This window comes from Oxyura jamaicensis (assembly GCF_011077185.1).
Source record: "Oxyura jamaicensis isolate SHBP4307 breed ruddy duck chromosome 6 unlocalized genomic scaffold, BPBGC_Ojam_1.0 oxy6_random_OJ55, whole genome shotgun sequence".
Classification (NCBI taxonomy): domain Eukaryota; kingdom Metazoa; phylum Chordata; class Aves; order Anseriformes; family Anatidae; genus Oxyura; species Oxyura jamaicensis.
Genome location: NW_023303990.1, coordinates 239,683 through 255,306, shown reverse-complemented (window position 1 = coordinate 255,306; position 15,624 = coordinate 239,683). Strand labels below are relative to the sequence as shown.

The 15,624-nt window shown below is 59.8% G+C and overlaps 4 protein-coding genes across 5 annotated transcripts in view; 2 read left to right on the top strand and 2 right to left on the bottom strand.

Moving 5' to 3' along the window:
• Window positions 1-302: 302 nt before the first annotated feature.
• Window positions 303-5,148, bottom strand: CUTC (cutC copper transporter). Of its 2 annotated transcripts, XM_035311811.1 has the most exons (9): window positions 5,061-5,148; window positions 4,804-4,875; window positions 4,661-4,720; window positions 4,229-4,438; window positions 3,122-3,157; window positions 2,566-2,699; window positions 1,847-1,874; window positions 1,351-1,456; window positions 303-745 (listed from the first exon to the last, which is right to left on the bottom strand). In XM_035311811.1, the coding sequence occupies exons 1-9, from the start codon at window positions 5,119-5,121 to the stop codon at window positions 634-636; spliced, it is 819 nt and encodes a 272-aa protein (XP_035167702.1). In that variant the 5' UTR covers window positions 5,122-5,148; the 3' UTR covers window positions 303-633. The 2 variants fall into 2 exon arrangements, with proteins under 2 accessions (XP_035167702.1, XP_035167703.1); XM_035311812.1 differs by lacking the exon at window positions 4,661-4,720 and having other exon boundaries at window positions 5,061-5,136.
• LOC118157466 (cytochrome c oxidase assembly protein COX15 homolog) lies at window positions 5,101-9,146 on the top strand. The gene is made up of 8 exons (XM_035311809.1): window positions 5,101-5,398; window positions 5,639-5,761; window positions 6,011-6,197; window positions 6,424-6,591; window positions 7,083-7,164; window positions 7,498-7,652; window positions 8,584-8,697; window positions 8,927-9,146. Exons 1-8 carry the CDS (start codon window positions 5,199-5,201, stop codon window positions 9,056-9,058), a joined length of 1,161 nt encoding a protein of 386 aa, XP_035167700.1. The 5' UTR covers window positions 5,101-5,198; the 3' UTR covers window positions 9,059-9,146.
• A 169-nt stretch (window positions 9,147-9,315) lies between these two features.
• LOC118157468 (V-type proton ATPase subunit e 2) lies at window positions 9,316-10,582 on the top strand. Its single transcript, XM_035311813.1, has 4 exons — window positions 9,316-9,485; window positions 9,564-9,611; window positions 9,710-9,841; window positions 10,039-10,582. The coding sequence occupies exons 1-3, from the start codon at window positions 9,382-9,384 to the stop codon at window positions 9,801-9,803; spliced, it is 246 nt and encodes an 81-aa protein (XP_035167704.1). The 5' UTR covers window positions 9,316-9,381; the 3' UTR covers window positions 9,804-9,841; window positions 10,039-10,582.
• A 1,443-nt stretch (window positions 10,583-12,025) lies between these two features.
• ENTPD7 (ectonucleoside triphosphate diphosphohydrolase 7) overlaps window positions 12,026-15,624 on the bottom strand; it is a 36,118-nt gene continuing 32,519 nt past the window's right edge. The window contains 12 exon segments of the mRNA XM_035311789.1: window positions 12,026-12,385; window positions 12,527-12,688; window positions 12,811-12,896; window positions 13,000-13,041; window positions 13,043-13,325; window positions 13,603-13,769; window positions 13,845-13,993; window positions 14,220-14,276; window positions 14,435-14,538; window positions 14,847-14,997; window positions 15,071-15,276; window positions 15,352-15,504. Of these exon segments, the coding sequence (XP_035167680.1) occupies window positions 12,154-12,385; window positions 12,527-12,688; window positions 12,811-12,896; window positions 13,000-13,041; window positions 13,043-13,325; window positions 13,603-13,769; window positions 13,845-13,993; window positions 14,220-14,276; window positions 14,435-14,538; window positions 14,847-14,997; window positions 15,071-15,276; window positions 15,352-15,504 (1,792 nt within the window). The 3' untranslated portion in view covers window positions 12,026-12,153.

Genomic DNA, 15,624 nt, shown 5'->3' with positions numbered 1-15,624 from the left:
TGACACTTATCTCTGTTCTGCTGCTCTCAGACCTAGCTCTCCTGACGCATGACTAGGGTTTTAGTCACATTTTTAGCTCGGTGTTTATTTGCTGTTACCTTGCCCTTGGTAAATGTTTGCGTCTCCTGTGCAAACTGCCTCATGTGACACAGATGAGCTCATGCGGACTTCTCCATTCACAGTATCTATCTAGAACTGACACCGAAGCATAATGTACTGAACTATGAGAAATAGATCACACACTATTTGTAAAATTAAAAAAAAAAACAACAACAACAACAAAAAAAAAAACAACACAGCAAGAGGGGAGCAGCTGCAGTGTTTATTTGATGATCACATGCAGTGCTACACAAGTCACTCCTCTACGTGCTCAGCTCCCTTCCTCCTGAAGTATGGTGGAGCAGCTTGTTGCCACAACGTCCAGGAATGAGTCCTTCTATTTAAAATGGCCAACGCCAAGTTTCCAGCCAAGTCAGGGACTGGTCACTCAGGGGAAACCAAGGGAAGAGACGTCAGGCTTTGTCACCTAGTTTGCATCCTCTGCAGATTGAGGACGGAAGCAGTACACATCTGTCCATGTGGCAGGGAAGACCCTAGAGTCTCATCGCTCTTGTCCCGGCACAGTTCCTTCCACTACAGGATGTTCTTTGCAATTGCGTTCAGGGTCCTCACTTTGGCCACATCTGCCACCTTTATGGAGTATTCAGGGGCAGAGAAGGATGCTCCCATGGCAACATTTGGATTTCTGTAAGGAAAGTGACGGGTTACCAGCTGCAGGTGATACAGATGACTAAGATACATTAAGGAAAACCATTTCCCCCAGTGCCAGCAGCAGCCAGAATAGCTGCTGGTGCCACCCAGACCAAAGATGAGAGACAGTGACAGAACAAAGAATAATTCAAAGGACAGAAAAAACAGCACCTACAGAAACTCAGTGCAGACCTGTGGTCAAATGTAAACCATTCCTCACTGTGCACAGAGGTGTCTCCCACAGACCTCCCAAAAGCCACACGCATCAGTTTTACAGGTCCAAGACAACTAGACCAGAACCTGCCTTCCCAAGCACAAGCACATTCACAAACCCAAGGGCAGCAGCAGCAGAGGAAATGCCCAAAGATCTGGTTGTGCTTGGAGCTTGAGTCCAGATGATGAGCACCGCTGGATTCATACGCTGCAGACCACAGAGCCAGGCATCACGATCCCAACCACAAGAGCACAATTAGCACCCAGAAAGCTGTTTGAAATTTACACCTGTTCTGCAAACGTATATTCACATTAATCCAGCTTTTCCCTTACACGGGATTGCTAGAAAATAGTAAAAAAAAAACAAAACAAAACAACAACAGTTACCTGAACTTCATCCCCGAGTCCCGGGCTGAGCGAGCAGAGCAGTGAAACTCAGAAACAGTAGAGCCTTCCAGAATCCTCTGCAGGTTGCGCTCTGTGATGCCACCCCCTGGTGGGAAGAATCCCTGTTTATGTCACATCCAGCACGGAAAGCACCGCCACAAACCCGAGAGCACCCCTGGGATCTACCTGCTAAGGGATCAGTGCCATCTGCACAGAGGGGGAATAGAGCCCTTGGGACAAGGGAGACCCTGGCACTTGTAAAGAGATGGGAGAAGCCGTGGCTCACGCTCTCCCACAGATCTAGAACTGTCCCCAGATCCTCCGGTGAGCAGCAGCTGCAGGCTCTGAGGCCTTTACTCACACCAGGGCAGGAGCAATCCCTGCTGGGGACCTGGCTCACAAAGCCCCATGAGACAGCATGCCCCAGGGCAAGGGGCTACGGAACAGGAGCCAGAGAAAACCGGACCTGTTACAGATAAGAGGAAAAAAAAATTACCTGGCACCACCACAATTCTGCCCTTTGCCTGAAAGAAGAGCAACACGTTAGTGATATTGCCACAGCACTATGTCCCCACGTGCCATTATGTGGTGGCAATGAAAGCTTGTGTACCACGCCCTCAGAAAGCTCACAAGAGCCACCATAGCTTATGATTCACATACTCTCACCCTTCTTTTTTGTCCTATTCCCATTTCGACAAAGAAAAGCAGAAAAGGCTTACAGCTCAGGCAACCTGTTGCCATTTGCTATCACTTCCCTATCTCACCTGACTACCTCCCATAAACAGATTGTATTTTCCTAACAGGAACTGTGACACCCCAGAAGAGCCCTCGCGCTGCTGTCTGCGCGAGTTAACCACAGCAGCAGCTTCCAGCCAAGTTTCTAAGCATCAGCGCCCTGAAGGGCAGCTCACATGGGCACTGTTGCCCCAAAGCTGGGATCAAACTGGAGCCAAAACCCTGTCCTGAAACCAGCTCTTACCTCCTGCCTCTGACTTCATGAACAAGAACAGCCCAGTCAGCCCTTGCTGCAGGAGACTTCAGGGATCCAACCCACAGGGACTTGTGAAAACAGACTAAAGCCAAACCAGAGGTGGGAGGAAAGAGCTCCTGGACAGCAGCTCCCTCACAGAAATGAGGGTTACCACAAAGGGGCTGCCTCCAAGCAATGCCCAGGAAGAAGCCACGGTGACCCAGAGGAGCAGAGGGAACACTTACCTGCTCTGCAAGTTTCTTAATCAAAGACAATCCTTCCAGCGCTGAGCTGTCACAGCCGCTGGTCAGCACACGCTCGAACCCCAGAGAAATCAGGGTCTCCAGTGCCACCTGAGGGTCATGCACCATGTCGAAGGCTAAGAGACCAACAGAACAGCTCAGGAATCACTCAGCTCATTGCTTAGACCCTACTCCCACCCCCCAGCTGAGGGAAACGGAGATGGGAAGGGCCCTTCTCCCAGCTCACCACCGCTGGAAGGAGGCACAACTCCCGGCTATGAAATAGCCCTCGCAGCAGGGCTGTAGGGCTCAGCTCCTTGAACATTTCAACATTTCCTCCCCACACAGGGCAGTGACATGGCCACCAAGCCTGGACCCCCTGGACCTTTTCCCTCCTGGGCAAACGACACGGCCACAGCGTACTCTTGCAAAGCATGCACAGCTTTCCCCGGCCTCCAAAGGAAGACCAACATCCATTAAGCCCAGCTACCTCCCAGCCCCTTCCCCTGTCAGAAGGGCAGAGGCTGGTCCATGATAGGGTCCTGTGCTGGTGACTCACCTCGATGAAATGTGACAGGCAGGGGACGACAAACAGCTGCAATAAGAAGACACGTGGTCAGTCTGGGCTGGTAGAGAGAGTCCCTTGTGCTAGAACCAGAGAAGTACGTAAGGTAAAAGAGGAAAAAGGCTTCTTGGGCCATTTCTGGGGAGCTCAGAACACTCCCAGCACTTGCTGGGTACAACACAGCTACAGCTGCTCCTCCTTGTCCAGGCTCTTCAGTTGGGAAAAAACCCTCTCCTCTTGCCAGAGATGTCTTTCTCTGCAGGAACCAAGTATGGAAGTTGTCCCATCTACCAGGGACAAGGGACAGGACCAGTGCTCTTCGAAAGGAGGAGATATGATTTGTCCCAATTTCTTTCACTACCTCTAATTTCTGTTCTGAATCAGTCCATAAAAAACTTCATTGGTGGTGCTCAGCGTTAGCAATTTACTGGGTAAAGGCTTTCTACTTCTGCAAAAAGGAACCTAACTGCTTCTTGCCCTGAAAACGCTGGGCCCAGCAGAGCATCTCATGGCTTTAATGGATGCAAATACTGGCAAGATCCTTCTCATGTGCTGTGCTCCATCCAGCACTTCCATCTGCACACAGAAATCCCAGTCCCACGTCACCAGAGAAAGGCTCAGTGCTCTTTGGCTCAGGACATAGCTGATGGAAAAGAAATGGAAGCAAATCCCACTCTTGCTATACACTGAGGGTCTGGCCTAACAGTTTGTCACAGGACATCAAGATAAAAACAAAGGGCAAAGAAAAAGAGAGGAAATCCAACGCTTAAAGACTCTGATCCACCAAAGCACTTCACCTAATTCTGTCTCCTTCTGAAGCCCTACGTTTTTGTTCCAAGTGGCCCCAAACTCAGAGAGCTGCCTGGAGCAGAGGCCCTCGATCTGCAACTATTCTTACCTATTTAACGTGTTGCATGTATGACAACACACGACACTTGTAAAAGGGGGAGAGAGGAGCAAGGACACAGACAAAACCTGCCTGCAGACCAAGGCACTTACACAGTGCTTTCTGCAGCACCACAGAGAGCAGCACCAAACTACAACACCTGCTCATGACGGCATCACACTGAGCTCAGCATTCACAAGTAGGGATGCTCTTACCCAGCAACGCCGTGCAGAGCTCCGTATCGATGCGCCCATCCTCAGTGAGAGCCCCGAACACCAGCCCGTCAGCCCCGTGCAGCTTAGCCAGGCGGATGTCAGCCTTCATCACCTCCACCTCCCGGTCCGAGTAGAGAAAATCCCCGCCGCGGGGCCGGATCATGACGAACACCGGGACCCGCACGCACTGCTTCACCACCTGCAAGAGGCCTGGCAGGGGCACAGAGAGACAGGGAGGAAGGGAAAGAGAGAGAAAGTGGGTTAGGGAGGGGGTGCTGGCCGAGCTGTTGGGCCGGGGGAAGGCCGGGGGGGGGGGGGGGGGCGCCCCGGGGGGCGGGCACAGGGGGAGGGGGGCACCGGGTAAAGGGGAAACCGGGGGGAAGGGGGAACTGGGGGAGGGGGAACCGGGGGGGTCCGGGTCTGGGGTCTCACCCATGCTCGGCGTGGTTCCTCCCTCGACGAGGCCCGCGCACAGCTCGATCCGGCCGGCACCTGCGAAGAGGCGGTCACAGCGGGTCACACCGGGCCCTGTCCTCCCCGCCACCCCCCCCCCCGGTGCCTCCCCGGTGCCTCACCTCCGCGCTCCGCGTTGACGGCCGACTCCACCGAGTCCACGCACACCTCCATGAGGAAGCCATCCTCCATGCCTGCGGGGCGGCAGCGGATCCGTCAGCCCGTGCCGCGCCATGGCGGCGTCCGCTGTGCCGCTAGGCCTCCCGCCGCGCTTCCGCTTCCGCCTCCTTCGCTTCCGCTTCCGGCCTCGCCCCCTGCCCACAAGCCCCGCCCACCTCCCCCGGCCCCGCCCCCGCCTCGCCCCGCGCCCTCCCCTCACCTGCGCTGGCGGCGCGCGGGGGTCGCTGCTGGCTCTGGGTCACGTGCCGCGGGATCGTCATGGTGACGCCCAGGTGACGGCCGGAAGCTCTCGCCACGGCTTCCGGTCCCGCCGCCGCCACTTCCGGGATCGCTCGGGATGCTGCGGGTGCTGCGCGGCGCCGGGACGCGGCTGCTGGGCCCGGGGTGGGGCGGGGACGGGGCCCGGGCCCGGCTCCTCGGCCTCCAGCAGCGGCTGCCGCCGCCGCCGCCCGCCCCGGTCCCGGCCGCCGTGGGGCGGTGGCTGCTCGCCTGTAGCGGTGCCGTGGCCGGGGCTGTGGTGCTGGGCGGCGTCACCAGGTGAGGGCGGCCCGGCCTTGGGGGGGTGGGGGGGGGCGGTGAGCGCCACCGGGCGTGAGGTGGAAGCTTCTCACCCCACTCCATCCCTGGCTGGGATGACTGGGGGTGGCAGGTGGGAATCACTTACAGGCGTTCCTGGGCGTCCTGCGGCCTTCCCCAGCTCCCTGTCCTTTCCCCAGCTCTGTCAGTGCTGGGTGGCTGTTAGTGTATGTGCAGGCAGTGACCCGAGTCTGCTCGTAGGCTGACAGAGTCCGGCCTTTCCATGGTCGACTGGCACCTGGTGAAGGAGATGAAACCCCCGCGGACGCAGCAGGAGTGGGAAGCAGAGTTCCGGAAGTACCAGCAGTTCCCCGAGTTCAGAATGTGAGTGGTCAGAGGCGGGATGGGGCTGGGAGAATTGCTCCTGTGGCCATGCAACGCTGGGAGCTCTCATGAGAACAGGAATGCCCTCTAATACCACCAGTAAGGCGAGCAGAGCGTGTCTGGTGGTGGCTGCATGCAGTCACCTTCCTTCACTGTCACCTCCTTCTCTGGAGGAAGGCGATCCCTCATCACAGGAAGCAGGACTGTGCCACCACGTTAAGCAGTTCTTTGTTTTAACACCCCTAACAGCCTGAATCATGACATGACGCTGACAGAGTTCAAGTTCATTTGGTACATGGAGTACTCGCATCGCATGTGGGGCCGCGTCGTGGGCTTGGCCTACATCCTGCCGGCTGCCTACTTCTGGAGGAAGGGCTGGCTCAGCCGCCCCATGAAGGGCTGCGTTCTTGCCCTCTGCGGGCTCGTGTGCTTCCAGGTGAGCGCCCTGCAGCCACGGGGAATAGCTGTGCTATCTCCTGTGAACGATTCCTGACTGAGCATAGTCAAAACACTGGGATTCGCAAAAGATTTTTGGGGGAGGAGGGGGTCAGTGCTGGTAGGTGGTTCAAGATGGAAGAAGCAAGTCATTTTACCCCTAACGTTTCTCTGGCTTTCTGTTTAATGGGAGGGGGGAGCTGGTTCACCCTCTGTTGTTTCGCCAGGGGCTGCTGGGGTGGTACATGGTCAAGAGCGGACTGGAAGAAAAGCCAGATTCCTACGACATCCCTCGGGTCAGCCAGTACCGCCTCGCAGCACATCTCGGCTCCGCGCTGGTTCTGTACTCTGCTAGTCTGTGGACGGGGCTCTCTCTGCTGCTGCCGCGACACCAGGTACGAGGTGGTGCCTCGGGAGCTGAAGGCACACAGCGTCGTGTAACGCTTGGAGGGTGGGGGATGTGAGGTAAAGGAAAGGGTGTGGAGAGCGATGGTTAGTTCCATTTGATCCTGTTCCTGGAAGTTTGTAAAAAGGATATTTGGTAACAGTTACGGGATGTTGCATTTGACTGGTACTGTTATGCTCACCCTCAATGGTGATTAGTCTCAGAGCCTGTGCAAGCTCAGGCAGGAGCCTGCCTGGCTGGATTAAATGATTTGTGCTAACATTTGTCCAGCGGCCACTTCAGCTTCTGCATGAGGTTGGACTTGATTACTTGTGATTTTGAGGAACCACTGAAGTGTGGCTGTGCTGTGTGTTGCCCTCTGTATCCCTCCTGTAAAATACACGCCAACCTGTCAGCCTGTACGTGCACGGAAAGCTTTCCTCACTTGTTGCACACAGCACTGGAAATATTTTACTTGGGTCATTTCACTTTGTTTTACAGTTACCTGAGACCCGTCAGCTCATGCGCCTGAGGCACTTTGCTCATGGCACCACAGCTCTCGTCTTTCTTACGGCTCTTTCAGGTGAGGCTGTTCTGTACCGCTGTCCTGTCCGTGGCTTGTTTCTCTCTGCCTTGTTTTCCTTCTGGTCTGGGGGGGACTGCAAGAAAAGCCCTTGTGTTCTATGGGAAAACTTCATTCTTTCAGGGCTCTTACGTTCAAAAACTTCCCTTACTGGGAAGTTCTGAGCAGGCCGAGATGTGCCGCACAGCCTGCGTGCTGTTGTGTGATCTCTGCATGTTTCCCAGAAAATTCGGGACCAGGTTGCATTCTTGCGTCAGGCTGCTTTTAAGAGCTGTGCCCGGGGTGCCGTCTGCACCTCGTCCAGTGGCCTTCTTCTCTGCTCTGGAATTGCAGGTGCCTTTGTGGCAGGGCTGGACGCCGGCCTTGTGTACAATTCCTTCCCCAAAATGGGGGAACGCTGGATCCCAGACGACCTTCTCGCCTTCTCCCCCACGCTGAGAAATATCTTTGAGAATCCTACAACCGTACAGTTTGATCACAGGATCTTGGTAAGTGCCATCTTCCTGCTATGTCTGCTTCCTCCCGGTTGCTTCCTACAGCCAAGCTGTCCTCTTTGGGCTGGGGCTCTGTCAGCGTGAGTGATATCCAGGGCGTCCTAAGGTCCTGAGAGCTTTGTCACCAACTTGCTCCCAAAGAAAGAGGGAGGTTAGCACTCACTTGTTTTTTTCCAACGTGGTCTCCTTCCTTAAGGACGTCTTCCTGCCCAAGTTACAGGCGTCATTTCTTTGTGTCTCGTTTTCCATAACATGAGCTGCAGATCAGGGCAGCCCTTGCTGCGGAAATGTCTGTGGATGTTGTGTTGAAATAAAACTTGGAAATCTCACTGCTGAGTGGTGTCTGCTTCCTCTAGCGTTTCTGAAGTTCCTTCACACCAACAGTGCCTTGTGGGGAAAAAAAACTTGGAGCAAGTTGGGTATTAAATAACGCTGCTGGCATTACTGTGGGCTAAGCCATTGCTAAGACTGAAAGGAAGGATTAAGTGACTTAGAAGAGGAATCATCTGCTGTGACATGTGCAATGAGATAACGCTGGGGAACTGTGGCTGACAGGTGAAAACAAGATCCGTTTTCCAGCTGACAGCTTCCACCTTTAATTGTCAAGGTGACAGGTAGAGAGAGAGCAAAAATAATTCCTAATGAACTGAAGAAATGAGGGAAAGCTATTGGAAGTAAAGCGTTAATTCAGAGAAAATGGAACTCTCCAGAACTTGGGTTAAATTTCAGGGTTAATCTGGTGGGGGGCATGGGAACTCCAGGATTTGGTCATGGCTATGAACTGTTCCTACAGTTAGATAGTGATCACAGAATTTATTTTACTCTATGGAAGGTGCAGCCAAAGGCATCTGCGCCCCTTCCCTTCGGACTTTTCTCCAAGGGCGGTTGTTTCTCCTTCCCACTACAAACTCGTTTCCCTCTTCAGGGAATTGCCACAGTCACAGCCATCACGGCGCTGTACCTCTTCTCGCGGAAGATCCCACTCCCTCGCAGGACCAGGACGGCAGTGGCTTCCTTACTGGCTGTGGCTTGCATGCAGGTACTTTTTATTTTATATTTCCTTTGCAAAACATTGTCAAGACAGACCCTTCCCTATCATGGAAGTGGTGCAAGAACTCTGCTGTCCCCAAGCACTTGGAGCTGGGAGGTGGCACTGCTTGCACAGGCTCATTTGGAGGGTGGGAGGTCTGGCCGTGGGCCTTCCTCTGTCACGTTTTGTGCTCGGTGCTGTGTCAGCAGCCACGCTCACACTTCTTCCTTCTCGGCAGGTCGGCCTGGGCATCAGCACCCTGCTGCTCTACGTCCCCACGCCGCTGGCCGCCACGCACCAGTCGGGCTCCCTGGCGCTGCTCAGCGTGGCCCTGTGGCTCATGGCCGAGCTGCGGAGGCTGCCCAAGTGAACCGCGGAGGCCGGGAGGAGGCACGGCCTCCACCACGATGGCGGGCCGGAGGTCGGGCTGCGTGTCATAAAGGAGCTGCTGTCCCCCAGCCGCTGGTGTCCGCCTGCTTGCGGGGCGGGAGGCGCGGGCTGCGCGGCCCCTACGGAGGCCGAGGTCCCGGGGGAGGCCGGGGGGGAGGCCGCCGCCTCCGCGGGGTAGTAGGAGGGGGGCGGGGCTTCCCCGCGCGTCTCCGCCAATGGGAGGCGGCGGGGCGGTGGCGCGCCGCGCGCCGATTGGCCGGCGGGCTCGGCGGTGGGCGGGGCGGGGAGAAGCGCAGGGCGGCCATGACGGCGCACAGCTTCGCGCTGCCGCTCGTCCTCTTCTCCGCCTTCTGGGGGCTCGTGGGCGTCGCCGCCCCCTGGTTCGTGCCCAAGGGGCCCAACCGCGGGTGAGTGCGGGGGGAACGGGGAGAGACCGGGGGGGGAACGGGGCCGGGCCCCCCGCCCTGACCCCGCTGTCTCCGCAGGGTGATCATCACCATGCTGGTCACCACCGCCGTGTGCTGCTACCTCTTGTGAGTACCCGGCCTGCGGCCTCCTGCCCGGCCTCCCTCCCCGCCTCCCTCCCTGCCGCCCCCCGGCCCCGCGCCTCACGGGCCTGCTCTGTCCGCAGCTGGCTGATCGCCATCCTGGCGCAGGCCAACCCCCTGTTCGGGCCGCAGCTGAAGAACGAGACCATCTGGTACGTGCGCTTCCTCTGGGAGTGAGCCCCGCGCCACAACGGAGAGCCCCCCCCGTCGTCACCGTGAGTGGGAACGGGTGGCCGACGTGTCCCCGAAACCTGGGGGTTGGGCACTGCGGGTGGGAGCTGCTCCAGCTTGTGGGGCTGCAGGGTGCTGAGCCCCAGCATGGATCCAGCAGCCCCAAGCCAAGCACTCCCACCTGAGCTCTCTCTGAGCGGGCACAGCTCAGTGCTAACGTCTCCCTTTCTTCTTCCCCCAGCTCCTGCCACTGTTCCAGCATCTCCCCTCCCCGTCCCAGGCAGCCCTCAGAGGTGCTGGGCCAGAGGCCGGACCCGCAGCCCCAGCGCACCCTGAGCTTTGCACCCCCGCCGGCTGCAGGCAGTGCCCCTGCCTGGGATGAGGAGCTCGTGCAGGCAGGAACCTCCCTGCGGTCCCTGCTGGGGCAGGTTCTGGCTGTGGATGGCAGAAGGGAAGGCTGGTGCTGCAGGAGGATGTGAGCTGGCAGGGGTGTGATGCAGGAGGTGCTGGGGTGTCGGGCAGGGGGCTCTGCCTGGCAGCCTGGGGCTGAAAGGGGGCCCTGCCATCTCCTGCCCCAGCAGCAAGGGTGCTGCAGCAGTGTCTAGGTACCGCCGTCATTCCTACCCATGTCCATGTTCTGAGAACTCACAGACTTGTCCTGTGCCCCTATTTATCAGATAACTTATCTGTATTTATTTATTTGACTGTGCTAAGTTGGTGTTGTGGAAATAAATCCTTTTTTAGTAAGTGATGCTGGAAGCAGTCACTTGCTGCTTGGAGGCAGAGGAAGTCTTGGCTTTATTCTGATTGTCTCCCTTCCCCCGTCACCTCTAACCCTGCTCTTGCAGTGAGAACGAGGCCGGGATCCTCAGCTGTTGAGGAAAAGGTGACAGCACGTGTGCAGGGCAAATCTTACCCTTGATGCCACCTGTACGGTTGTCCTTTGGGACTGGGGTCACAGATGAACCACGGCATGTGCCAGGGGGAGACTCGGGTACCTGCCCAGCTGGTAAGCAGCTGGGCTTGGGTCCTGCAGGGCCACACAGGAGCTGTAGCAGCAGTGCCTTCAGTCCCTTCAGTCATAAGGCTGAGCTGTAAGTAAGGTAACAAGCAGAGAGCATCTTCCAGAGGCTTGAGGGAGCAGGCTTGGCCGCCTTGAATTGGGCGGAAAGAGGTGGGCAGCGTTATTTGGAAGGATCTTGGCTGTTCAGTGAGCTCAGCTGTGCAGGGCAGCTGCTGGCACGAAGGCACCTCCCTTGCCCCATGCCTGCAGCAGGTCCCAGCAGCGTGAAGCGATGCTGGGGCCTGCAGCCGTGCTGCCAGCCCCACCATCGCTGCTGGCTGGATCTCCCTGGAGCACACGACAACCGCTGGATGGCTCAAGGCTTTTCTTTATTGCTACAGGAATGGTCGCAGATGAGTTCAAGTAAAAAGTGAAGAACTTGATTTGGTTTGGTCAGGGCTCCAGCCCCAGAGGAACAGGGCTTGTGCCAGTGCACGGGGGGATGCAGGAGGCAGCCCCGGCCCTGAGCTGCTCCCTGCACCCCCAGCACGGCTGGAGTGAGGTGGCTGCCCCAGAGGCAGGCCCAGCCTGCGTTGGCGGGGCAAGAACCACTGGTCCTTGCGCTTAGTGCCCGATGAACTGTGGGATGCCCCGTGCTTAGGAGGGAAGGAATGAAAGGAAGCGCAGCCTGCTTTGGTAGGGCCTTGGGAAACAGTCCCTGAGCCCTCAGCGCCGCGCCTAGGTCCCGATTAACACTGCAGGAGGATTGTTCTGCAAGAGGGGAGGCTGTGGCAGACAGCACAGCACCACGAGGGAGGGCTCTCAGTGGGGTCAGCCCCAGCAGAGCAGCTCGGGGAACTTACGGCTCAGGGGTTCCTGCAGGAACTTCTTGAGCCCCGATGCTTGTAGCAGCCTGGGGAAAGGCCGGCCTAGGCAACAGGCTGTAGCACCTCCTCACCAAGCTGCTCTGCGAACTGGTGCCTGAGCGGGAGGATAGCCTGGGCCTTCAGGCTACAGCCCTGCCTGGGCTGCCTCAGGGAAGTCCTGCTTCTCCAAGGGACCAGCAGGGGCTGCAGCTTGACCCTGCTGTGGCAGCAAAGGGCTTTTTCTCTACCCCCTGCAGCAAGGTGAAGGCCAGAGGCCAAGGAATGCAAAGATGAGGACTGGGGCGAGGCTGAGAGGAGGGCTCCATTGTCCATAGCTGCCTCGGCCCCCGGTGCCTGGTTCTGAGGTGGAGATGACGGAGTGCAGAGCTGAGATGGTCCTCAAGGAAGCGTCCGAGCCCCGGGAGCCCAGGCTGCCGTTCAGTCCTGGTTTTGCTGGTGCAGCTGGATGGCGGGCGCACCCCCGCTGTCACGGCCCGTCCGCCTGGCCCGGCGGCAGCAGCACCACCTTGTCCAGCCACAGCACGTCGAGCTGCGCGGCGCACTGCTGCCGCCGGTGGATGCGGCGCAGCCGCAGGAGGTAGAGGACTATGGCCAGCGCTACGACCAGGATGCAGGCGAAGAAGAGATAGTGGTTGTAGACGAAGGAGAGGCGCAGCCACGAGGCGTGTGCTTGCCGGATGCTCTCCTGCCGGAGATCCCTGTGGAGAGGAGAGTTGGAATTAGGTGGGAGCCGTGCTGGGTATAGAGGACTGCTGAGAGCCCTTGTCCTACTGCCACCCCTGCCCTCACAGCCGGGCTCTGGGGCACAGCCCTGGAGCTAATTCTTCTTCCTGCATTACCTGAGTGGCAGAAACCGTGTCTTGTAGAGGATGGCGCCCAGCGTCCACTGCACCTCCCGGTCGTACACCAGCTGGGCCGTGCGCAGGCTGGGGTAGTCCGGGGGGAAGTGGAAGCCCTGGTGAAGGACTTGGTACATCCAGGCCGACTTGAAGCACTGGTACCTGCGGACAGCGCGCGGGAGCGTCAGCCAGATGTGACTGCAGGGCTGGACTCAAAGCAGAGCCCACCGTGCCCCCCCCATGCTGGTGAGCCCCCCCCAGGGGGTACACCCACGGCCCCTTACTTGACTCGGTGCTCGTCCGCATGCGATGAGTAGAGGCCACCGCGGAAGCGCTGGGTCAGCACCTCCCACCTCTGGCTGCAGTACTCCTGGGGAAGGAGAAGTCGGGGTTCAGAGCTGAGGAGCATCCCCTGCTCCCTCCCAGCACCGTAACAGTGCCTCCCTGTCCCCTCGTCCAGGGGGTCCCGTCACCTGGGCAGCAGCAGTGAAGGTGGGGGCATTGTAGTGCCCCCCCCAGGCGCAGCACGTCCTCGGTGCAGTAGAAGAACTCAGAGAAGCCATAAAACTCGCTGTTGCTGAAGTCAATGGGCGCTTTGTAGGCCCCCACGAGGGAGTCCTGGCTGCTGTTGGGCCCCCCGAGGAGGGGCTGCAGCAGCTCGGCACAGGCCTGCCAGTCCCCTCGCCCGCGTATGTGCAGCGTTCGGTCGCCCCTCGTCACCGTGTCCTCCAGCCCCACGGGCAGGCAGGGGTCCAGGAAGGGGTTCTCGGCGCTCAGCCCCGTCTGCTGGCCGTGCAGCCTGGGAAAGAAGCAAGAAACGAGAGGTGAGGAGAGAGCTGGAGGTGGGGACGCCATGGGACGATGTGCTGGAGGAGGGGAAGGCAGCGAGCAGTGGCACTGATAAACCTGCTGGGCTCTGAGGGCAGCGCTCGGGCACCACGTGCTGCTGCCAGCGTGGCCGTGGGAGCCGTTATCACCGCAGGTGGCTCCTGGGGCAAATCCAAGGGGGAGCGAGCACCAGGAAGGCCCCGGTGCCCCGTTTCGCAATGGGGCGCCTCCAGGCGCGGCAGCAGTACCGGTTGTGCGCGTAGGTCTGGTTCAGCACGAGCTCCTCGTAGCGCTGCCGAGCGAAATTGCCCCCGAAGCCCAGGAAGGTGTTGACGTAGACGCGGTACACGTGGCCGGTGTGCTGCACGTCGCAGCCCAGGTTGAACTCCGCCAGCAGGCTCTTGGCAGCCTCCTCCTGAGGAAGCAGAGGGCAGCGATCAGCGACGGCCCAGGGTTTGCTGCCAGCGCCGTCCCCTGGCCGGGTACACACCTGCTGCGGGGAGGAGAAGGCTCCAGAGCCGGGCACCTCGTAGGCGATCTGCAGGGAGGCGCCCCCCATGTCCAGGATCCCAACCGTGCGCTTCCGCACCAAGGACTCCGCCTGGTCCCCCAGCGCTACCGTGACCACCGCCGCCTCCTCTGCAACCCACAGTGGCACATCAGCGAGGGGCAGCGGGGCCTTCCTCCCCTCTGCAGTCACCCTGCTGTCCCGGAGCAGGAGCCCCCTCCTGCTCTCCACATGCAGGGACTCGTTCCTGCAGGCAGGGTTGGTGCCTCCTCCCCGTGCCCGAGGCTCAGGGCGCTTGGCGCGCACGGCGGAGGTCAGACAGCCAAAGGGCCGGATGCTGCCTGCTCCCACACTCACCGTCCTCGTGGTCAAAGCGTCCCAGGACGAAGTTGATGCCAATCCAAGCGTAGACACCTGGGCAGGACAAAAAGGGGTTGCCCCCAAGCAGAACACAAGTGCTCCCACCCACTGCCTGGCTGCGTCTGATGCCAGCAGCTCTGCGTGCTCCTGCCTAGGGCACGAGGACGAGGCAGCGGAGGCGGCAGCAGCTCTTAGGTAGCAGCAGCTCCTACCTTCCTGCTTCCCTGAGATCACCTCTGCGTGCGATTTGGAGAAGAGGAAGTCGAACTCCAGGGGTATGTTTCTCACCAAGTCTTCCAGGATCGCGGCTTGCTGCCTGCCGGGGCACAGGAGGGGGGTCAGGGGCTGAGCGACCCCCGGAGAGCTGCTCCACGCAGAAGCAGCACGGAGAGGAGCAGTTCCTCTGCAGCGCACCCCAGCACCCTCCGGAAGAAGGAAACTAAAGCTACAGCTGCTCGCTTGAGGCTCCAAACCAAAGCGTTTCCTCTCGAGAAGGCTGCAACGCTCCCATCCTGCCCAAACTTCCCTCCCCACGCCCTCAAGCCCTCCTCCAGCCCCCGCTGCTCGTTCCCGGTGACCCCCCCCATCCTCCCCCAGGCCGCGGCCGTTCCCCGCCGCGCTCACCTCTGGGGCAGCAGCCGCATGCCGGCGGTGCACAGGACATACAGCGGCGTCTCCTTGTGCTTCGGGGCCGGCACGTGGGCGGCGGCGAAGCGCAGCAGGGGCCGCAGGTAGGGCGTCGCTCGCTCCGGGGCCGCCGCCGCCACCGAGATCCCTGCGTGGGCACAGGGGAGCCGTGAGCCCCGAGCCCCCGGGGACAGCCCGGTGCCACCCGGTGCTGCACGTACCGGGTTTAATCTTCTTGACCACGGGCCGGCTGCCGCGGTCCCGCATCTGCCTGATGTCCAGCAGGTCGTGCGGGTTGCCGTTGTGCGGCGGCCAGAAGTAGACGAAGACCCGGGAGCCGCTGCTGCCGCAGTCCACCACCACGCCGTAGCTCAGCGCCGCGTCCTCCGTGTCGGTGGCCGCCAGCTCCTCCAGCCGCGACAGGTACCTGCGGCCACCGGGACCGGTCACCCCCCCCGGTGTCACCACCCCCCCGGTGCCACCGCCCCTCCCGGTCACTCACCTCTCGCCCCGCCGAGGCGGCGCGGCCCAGCGGCGGGGAGCGGCGGCGGCCAGCAGCAGCAGCAGCCCCGCGGCCGCGGCCAGCCCCAGCGCCACCGGGCGCTGCCGGGACCACGGGCACGGGGAGCGGCACGGCGGGCAGGACACGGAGAGCCTGCGGGGAGAGGGCGGGATCAGGGGCGGCACCGGGGGGGCACCGGAGGAGCCCCGGCAGGGGAGACGGCGAGGGTCCCGGTCCCGGTCCCGGTCCCGGTCCCGGTCCCGGTCCCGGTCC